Source organism: Mustelus asterias, unplaced genomic scaffold, assembly GCF_964213995.1.
Source record: "Mustelus asterias unplaced genomic scaffold, sMusAst1.hap1.1 HAP1_SCAFFOLD_467, whole genome shotgun sequence".
In the NCBI taxonomy this organism is placed as follows: Eukaryota; Metazoa; Chordata; class Chondrichthyes; order Carcharhiniformes; family Triakidae; genus Mustelus; species Mustelus asterias.
The window spans coordinates 320,313-328,827 of record NW_027590420.1 but is presented as its reverse complement, the minus strand read 5'-3'; the positions used below and the strand labels follow the sequence as shown (position 1 = coordinate 328,827).

The window sequence follows — 8,515 nt, the reverse complement described above, 5'->3', positions numbered from 1 at the left end:
GTGGCTCATTCTGAACTGAAATAGTAATAGGGGCGCATACACACAAACACACACCAGCACACGCAAGCCAACACACAGGGAAACGGACACTCAGTGATGTGCACACATACATACATAAACACACGGATATGTGCACACAAACAGACACACAAGGATGAGTGCACGCAAAAACAGCAGAGGTGGCGGCACAGTGGTATACAGTCGGAGGGAGTTGCCTTGGGAGTCTTCAACATCGACTCCGGACCCCATGAAGTCTCATGGCTTCAGGTTAAACATGGACAAGGAAACCTCGGACTGGTCACCATGTACCCTCCCTCCTCCTTCGGCTGATGAATCAGTACTCCTCCATGTTGAACACTTGGAGGAAGCACTGAGAGTGGCAAGGGCGCAAAATGTACTCTGGGTGGGGGATTTCAATGTCCACCACCAAGAGTGGCTCGGCAGCAGCACTACTGATCGAGCTGGTTGGGTCCTAAAGGATGTAACTGTTAGACTGGATGTGCAGCAGGTAGTGAGGGAACCAACAAGAGCAAAAAACATACATGACCTCACCACTTTGCCGGTTGCAGATGCATATGTCCATCGGCAAGAGTGACCACCGCACAGTCCTTGTGGAGATGAAGTCCCACCTTCACATTGAGAACAACCTCCATCATGTGTGGCACTATCACCGTGCTAAATGGGACAGACTTCAAACAGATCTAGCAACTCAGGACTGGGCATCCAGGAGGCGCTGTGGGCCATCAACAGCAGCGGAATTGTACTCCAGCGCAATCTGCAACCTCATGGCCCGGTATATCCCCCACTCAACCATTACCATCAAACTATGGGATCAACCCTGGCTCAATATAGAGTGCAGGAGAGCATGCCAGTAGCAGCACCAGGCATATCTAAAAATGAGGTGTCAACCTGGTGAAGCTATCAAACAGGACTACTTGCATGCCAACAGCATAAAGAACAAGTGATAGAGCTAAGCGATCCCACAACCAACAGATAAGATTCAAGCTCTGCAGTCCTGCCACAGTGAGTTATTGGTGAATGAGTCCTGGTGGACAATTAAATAACTCACTGAAAGCGGAGGCTCCACAAGTATCCCCATTCTCAATGCTGGAGGAGCCCAGCACATCAGTGCAAAAGATAAGGCTCAGGTATTCGCAGCAAACTTAGCCAGAAGTGCCGATTGGATGCTCCATCTTGGCCTCGTCCAGTGGTCCCCAGCTTCTCAGGGCTCAGTCTCCAGCCTATTTAATTCACTCCACTTGCCATCGAGAAACGGTTGGAGGCACTGGATACTGCAAAGGCAATGGACTCTGATAACATTCCGGCAAAAGTACTGAAGACCTGTGCTCCAAAACCTGCCGCTCCCCTAATCAAGCTCTTCCTGTACAGTTACAACACTGGCATCTACCCAACAATGTGGAAAATTGCCCAGGTATGTCCTGTACACAAAAAACAGGACAGATCCAACCCGGCCAATTACCGCCCAATTAGTCTACTCTCGACCATCAGTGAAGTGATGGAAGGGGTCATCAACAGTGCTATCAAGCAGCACCTGCTCAGCAATAACCTGCTCAGTGACACCCAGTTGTGTTTTGCTCGAGTCACTCAGCTCCTGACCTCATTACAGCCTTGGTTCCAACATAGAAAGAGCTGAATTCCAGAAGTGAGTGACAGCCCTTGGCATCAACGCCACATTCGACCAAGTGGGTGGCACGGTGGCTGGCACTGCTGGCTCACAGCGCCAGGGTTCCAGGTTTAATTACGGTTTCAGATCATTGTCTGTGTGGAGCTTGCATGTTCTCCCCATGTCTACATGGGTTTCCTCCCACAGTGCAAAGAAGTGCAGGTTAGGTTGATTGGCTATGCTAAATTGACCCGTGTCAGGGGGATTTTAGAAGGGTAAATGTGTGGAGTTACAGGAATAGAGCCTGGGTGGGATTGTGGCCGAATGGCCTCCTTCTGTACTGTAGGGATTCTATAATTCAAAAAAAGTGCGGCATCAAGAAACCCTAGCCAAACTGGAATCAATGGGTATCGGAGGCAAACTCTCCGCTGCTTGGAGACATTCCTGACACATAGGAAGATAGCCAAGATCAGGTCAGAGGCTAGGAATAGTGAGTAACTTACCTCCTGACTCCCCAAAGCCTGTCCATCTACAAGGCACAAGTCAGGAGTGTGATGGAATACTCTCCACTTGCCGGGATGGGTGCATCTCCAACAACACTCAAGAATATTAACACCATCCAGGACAAAGCAGCCCTGCTTGATTTGCATCACATCTACAAACATTCAGTCCCTCCACCACAGACGCTCAGTGGCAGCAGTGTGTACTATCTACAAGATGCATTGCAGCGATTCACCAAAGATTCTTACAAAGCACCTTCCAAACCCACGACCACTTCCATCTAGGGCAGCAGATACTTGTGATAACCACCACCTGCAAGTTCCCCTTCAAGCCACTCACTATCTTGACTGGGAAACATATCACCGTTCCTTCGCAGTCACTGGGTGAAAATCCTGGAATTCTCTCCCCAGTGGCATTGTGGGTCAACCCACAGCACGTGGACTGCAGCGATTCAAGACAGCTCACAACCACCTTCTCAAGGGCAACTAGGGATGGGCAATAAATGCTGCCCAGTCATGCCATGCCCCACGAATGAATAAAAAAAAGGACATGTGCACACAAGCACATGCAAACGTGCACGTAAACAGGGACATGTGCACATGCAGTGAGACAAGCGCACAGAAACAGACACACACTAACATGCAAACAAACGTACACCTGGATGAGTGCGTACAAACATGGAAATGCACAGATACACACAGGGATAAGTGGGCACAAACACACAGCGGTGTGCACAGAAACGCACATGGCCATGCAGTACACACTCAGGGGGGTGCATGAACATACATGCAGAGATGCGCATACACACGTACTCACATGGATATGCGCTCGCCTGCACATGGGGAAAGCACACAAAACGATGCAAGCACACAGAAAAAAATCTCCTTTATTGATCAAGTATGAAATTTCGAATGAATTTGATCGGTGACCAAGAGAGCGAGTGACTCGGTGCAAATATTCCAAACACAATTTGAGAATACGGTGCAACAGAATGTTGGCAACCATTCACAATGGTGTTCATGACAAGGATCACTGCCAAATCTTCATCAGTGCTGATCTCCAGGAATTTCCTGAAGCCCGCACACCATGTTAGCTGACAGAGCTTGGTCTACAGAGAGAAGAGACACAGAGGTTGAACACAAAGGTTTGATCCAGGACAGGTACAGCACGAGGTTAGAGACAGAGTAAAGCTCCCTCTACACTGTCCCCATCAAACACTCCCAGGACAGGTACAGCACGGGGTTAGATACAGAGTAAAGCTCCCTCTACACTGCCCCCATCAAACACTCCCAGGACAGGTACAGCACGGGGTTAGATACAGAGTAAAGCTCCCTCTACACTGTCCCCATCAAACACTCCCAGGACAGGTACAGCATGGGGTTAGATACAGAGTAAAGCTCCCTCTACACTGTCCCCATCAAACACTCCCAGGACAGGTACAGCACGAGGTTAGAGACAGAGTAAAGCTCCCTCTACACTGTCCCCATCAAACACTCCCAGGACAGGTACAGCACGGGGTTAGATACAGAGTAAAGCTCCCTCTACACTGTCCCCATCAAACACTCCCAGGACAGGTACAGCATGGGGTTAGATACAGAGTAAAGCTCCCTCTACACTGTGCCCATCAAACACTCCCAGGACAGGTACAGCATGGGGTTAGATACAGAGTAAATCTCCCTCTACACTGTCCCCATCAAACACTCCCAGGACAGACACAGCACAGACTGAGATCTGGCAGAGTAACTGATCAGACCATGTCCCAGTCTTACTGCTGTGTCAGCTGGTTGGGGAAAAGGGGTAGTGTGAATATTGTTTATCTGTTTTTTGACCCAGTCAGCTTCCAGCCTCTGACGCATTCTCAATCCCATCCCACTGGATCACATTTCAGATTTGTGAGGGATGTGGAATTCCATGGGAAGCCCCTCTGTACTGTCCCCATTAAACACTCCCAGGACAGGTACAGCACGGGGTTAGATACAGAGTAAATCTCCCTCTACATTGTCCCCATTAAACACTCCCAGGACAGGTACAGCACGGGGTTAGATACAGAGTAAATCTCCCTCTACACTGTCCCCATCAAACACTCCCAGGACAGGTACAGCACGGGGTTAGATACAGAGTAAAGCTCCCTCTACACTGTCCCCATCAAACACTCCCAGGACAGGTACAGCATGGGGTTAGATACAGAGTAAAGCTCCCTCTACACTGTGCCCATCAAACACTCCCAGGACAGGTACAGCATGGGGTTAGATACAGAGTAAATCTCCCTCTACACTGTCCCCATCAAACACTCCCAGGACAGGTACAGCACGGGGTTAGATACAGAGTAAAGCTCCCTCTACACTGTCCCCATCAAACACTCCCAGGACACGTACAGCACGGGGTTAGATACAGAGTAAAGCTCCCCCTACACTGTCCCCATGAAAAACTCCCAGGACAGGTACAGCACGAGGTTAGATACAGAGTAAAGCTCCCTCTACACTGTCCCCATCAAACACTCCCAGGACAGGTACAGCACGAGGTTAGATACAGAGTAAAGCTCCCTCTACACTGTCCCCATCAAACACTCCCAGGACAGGTACAGCATGGGGTTAGATAGAGTAAAGCTCCATTTACCGATTGCATGGGGATAGGGGAGGTTCAAATTGTGCATGATGGCGATGAACTCCTTCACTGGCTTGCAGAGGCGCGGATTCAGCCTTTTCTCTTCTTCAACTGTCGTGACTGTTTGACCTTCAACGATATTGAAAGATGAATAATTTCCACATCAGCCTCTTGGGGGAGAGTGGGTGGGATAAGAGAGGGAGACAGAATGAAGGCAGGACTTCAGACCACTCCTGGAGGCTGTGGAGACTCCTTACCTGTGTAATCGTGTGCAGGGTATAGAAGGCAGTCATCAGGCAGTGTGAAAATCTTACTGTGTACTGAGTGATACAGGGTGTCCGAGCTCCCTGTGTAAGAGACATCAAGTGTGAATTAAACCAGGTCATCGAGCTTGGAAAAACGCAAATACCATGTAGATTGTTTGTCTTCTCTCAGTCCCTCTCTCAGGGAGATATCTGTACACTGACTGGTGTCTCTCAGTCCCTCTCTCTCTCAGGGAGATATCTGTACACTGACTGGTGTCTCTCAGTCCCTCTCTCTCAGGGAGATATCTGTACACTGACTGGTGTCTCTCAGTCCCTCTCTCTCAGGGAGATATCTGTCACTGACTGGTGTCTCTCAGTCCCTCTCTCAGGGAGGTGTCTGTACACTGACTGGTGTCTCTCTGTCCCTCTCTCTCAGGGAGATATCTGTACACTGACTGGTGTCTCTCAGTCCCTCTCTCTCAGGGAGATATCTGTACACTGACTGGTGTCTCTCAGTCCAATATCTGTACACTGACTGGTGTCTCTCAGTCCCTCTCTCTCAGGGAGATATCTATACACTGACTGGTGTCTCTCAGTCCAATATCTGTACACTGACTGGTGTCTCTCAGTCCCTCTCTCTCAGGGAGATATCTGTACACTGACTGGTGTCTCTCAGTCCCTCTCTCTCAGGGAGATATCTGTGCACTGACTGGTGTCTCTCAGTCCCTCTCTCTCAGGGAGATATCTGTACACTGACTGGTGTCTCTCAGTCTCTCTCTCTCTCAGGGAGATATCTGTACACTGACTGGTGTCTCTCAGTTCCTCTCTCTCAGGGAGATATCTGTACACTGACTGGTGTCTCTCAGTCCCTGTCTGTTGGTAAAATGTCTCTTGTATACCTTGCTGAAAATCAGTCCTGCCACAGCCTCGGATGAGTAGCGCGTCGCCAGTGAACGCCATGCTTTGATCATGGAGAACATACGTGACACAGCCATCCGTGTGACCCGGAGTTGCACGAACCTCGAGACTCTGTGGGAACAGATAGAGTTTAAACAGTTCAGAGAGGCAGGACAAAGGGGTGGGGTGGGGGTGGAGGCGAGGGGAGAGAGTTGGGGGGGGGGGGCGGGGGGCACTGCTGAGGGTGACAGGGAGTGGAGAGAAAAGTGGAGAGAGGGAAGGTAACAGGGTGGGATGAGGTGGGGGTAAAAAGAGGGCGATGGAGGGGGCAGGACAGAGAGAGTTTGCTGATGTCTCACTCACAAATCTCCCGAACTTCACTGTGTCACCCTCCTTGATGTGAACGTCAGCGTCTGCCCCACTGGCCTTGGCGATCACCGACCGACACCCAATCAGCTGCCTCTTGATTCGTCCCGTTCCCGTCACGTGGTCTGCATGGACGTGGGTATTGGCTGGAAGGGCGAGGGGACAAACATTACACCGAGACCCAGGGTGGCATGACAGAGTGAGGGCAGCCCAGCCACCCGGACCTTACTTCCCCAGAAGCTATTCAACTTCAGGAAGCAGAGCTGATCTGTTTCATTTGTGTTCGTCCCCAGAGTCCCAGATCGGCCATTGCTCCTCTGACCCCATTCATTTATCAGCGAGGCACTGTGCCCCCCACTCCCCCGCACCCACCCCGCCACCCCTTCCATCTCTGTCAGCAGTGATAAAAGCAAAATACTGTGGATGCTGGAATCTGAAACAAAAACACTAAATGCTGGCAAACCTCAGCAGGTCTGACAGCATCTGTGGGGTGAGAATAGAGCCAACGATTTGAGTCTTGGATGTCCCTTCCACAGAGCTGAAGCTGAGCTGAGCTCCAGCTCGGGGGCTGGAACCCGGCTGGGTGATGGACCTTGGGATCTTCCTGTGCCTGTGGTAGCCGCAGCAGTGTGGGGATGGGGTTACTTACCTGCATACAGGAGCTTCAGGCCCAGATCTTGAACCAGGCGGACATCACGGTCAGTCATCTCTCTAACTGGATCGATCACAATCGCCTCCTTTGTAGCAACATCGGCCAACAGGTAGGTGTAGGTGCAGCTCATCTTCTCGAATAGCTGGGCAGGCAAGAGAGAGAGAAAGTGTGTGTGTGTGTGTGTGTGTGAGAGAGAGAGAGGGGGAGGGAAGGAGGGAGAGCGAGAGAGGAGGGGACTGGGGGGCCGAGAGAGCTTCCATCATATACTCCTCCTCCTCCCCTCGCACATTGGCAAGCACTAATGCCAACAGCGCCAGGGACCTGGGTTTAATTTCCAACTTGGGTCACTGTCTGTGTGGAGTTTGCACATTCTGCCCGTATCTGCATGGGTTTCCTCCCACACTCCAAAGATGTGGCGGTTAGGTGCATTGGCCGTGCTAAATTCTCTCAGCGTACCTGAACAGGTACCGGAGTGTGGTGACTAGGGGATTTTCACAGTACCTTTATTGCAAACCTACTAGTGACTAATAAATATACTTGAAATTACCTCCCCCAAACTACCCCCTCCATCGACCCCCGTTCCAGTTACCTGTCTGAACAGCAGCCCTGAACGGAAGCCCATGGCCCGACTCATGCCCCTCTGAGCGACCCTGAAAGCTGCTGGTCCTCCGAGTCCGGCCATTTCCGCTTCTCCAGCGCGGTCCAGTCTTCCCGCCGCTTCCTGCGGCTCCACCCAGCCCGGGCCTGTCAGCAGCCGCTGAGCGCCCTGCCCTTCCCCAGGACCGCCGCGACAGGATTCGGACGCCCCATTTTACACAAAAGGGGAAAGATAAACGGCCGGACGAGTGGTTCAGGCCGGATTCAGGGACCGATAGATAATAGAACCGACGGAAGGAGCTTACATGGAATCGCCGCCATCTTTGTAAAGGGCAACAGGCGGCTCTGGTGATCGACGTCATGACCGGAATTACCTCAATGTTCATTAGCTGTGGAGGGGCGGGGACACCATCTTTGTGAGGGAGAGGGGAAGGGGGCAGGTGGGTGCGGGGGGGGAAGGGGGCAGGTGGGTGCGGGGGGGAAGGGGGCAGGTGGGTGCGGGGGGGGGAAGGGGGCAGGTGGGTGCGGGGGGGGAAGGGGGCAGGTGGGTGCGGGGGGGGAAGGGGGCAGGTGGGTGCGGGGGGGGGAAGGGGGCAGGTGGGTGCGGGGGGGGAAGGGGGCAGGTGGGTGCGGGGGGGGAAGGGGGCAGGTGGGTGCGGGGGGGAAGGGGGCAGGTGGGTGCGGGGGGGGGAAGGGGGCAGGTGGGTGCGGGGGGGGGAAGGGGGCAGGTGGGTGCGGGGGGGGGAAGGGGGCAGGTGGGTGCGGGGGGGGGAAGGGGGCAGGTGGGTGCGGGGGGGGGAAGGGGGCAGGTGGGTGCGGGGGGGGGAAGGGGGCAGGTGGGTGCGGGGGGGGAAGGGGGCAGGTGGGTGCGGGGGGGGAAGGGGGCAGGTGGGTGCGGGGGGGGAAGGGGGCAGGTGGGTGCGGGGGGGGAAGGGGGCAGGTGGGTGCGGGGGGGGAAGGGGGCAGGTGGGTGCGGGGGGGGAAGGGGGCAGGTGGGTGCGGGGGGGAAGGGGGCAGGTGGGTGCGGGG

General features: G+C 53.3%; 1 protein-coding gene across 2 annotated transcripts; it reads right to left on the bottom strand.

Annotated features, from left to right (window-relative positions):
- Nucleotides 1-2,995: 2,995 nt before the first annotated feature.
- On the bottom strand, nucleotides 2,996-7,820 carry ethe1 (ETHE1 persulfide dioxygenase). 2 transcript variants are annotated; one of them, XM_078204818.1, is made up of 7 exons: nucleotides 7,792-7,820; nucleotides 6,887-7,031; nucleotides 6,235-6,383; nucleotides 5,874-6,003; nucleotides 4,987-5,076; nucleotides 4,742-4,858; nucleotides 2,996-3,233 (listed from the first exon to the last, which is right to left on the bottom strand). In XM_078204818.1, the coding sequence occupies exons 2-7, from the start codon at nucleotides 7,017-7,019 to the stop codon at nucleotides 3,172-3,174; spliced, it is 681 nt and encodes a 226-aa protein (XP_078060944.1). In that variant the 5' UTR covers nucleotides 7,020-7,031; nucleotides 7,792-7,820; the 3' UTR covers nucleotides 2,996-3,171. The 2 variants fall into 2 exon arrangements, with proteins under 2 accessions (XP_078060944.1, XP_078060943.1); XM_078204817.1 differs by having other exon boundaries at nucleotides 7,479-7,817.
- Nucleotides 7,821-8,515: the final 695 nt, after the last annotated feature.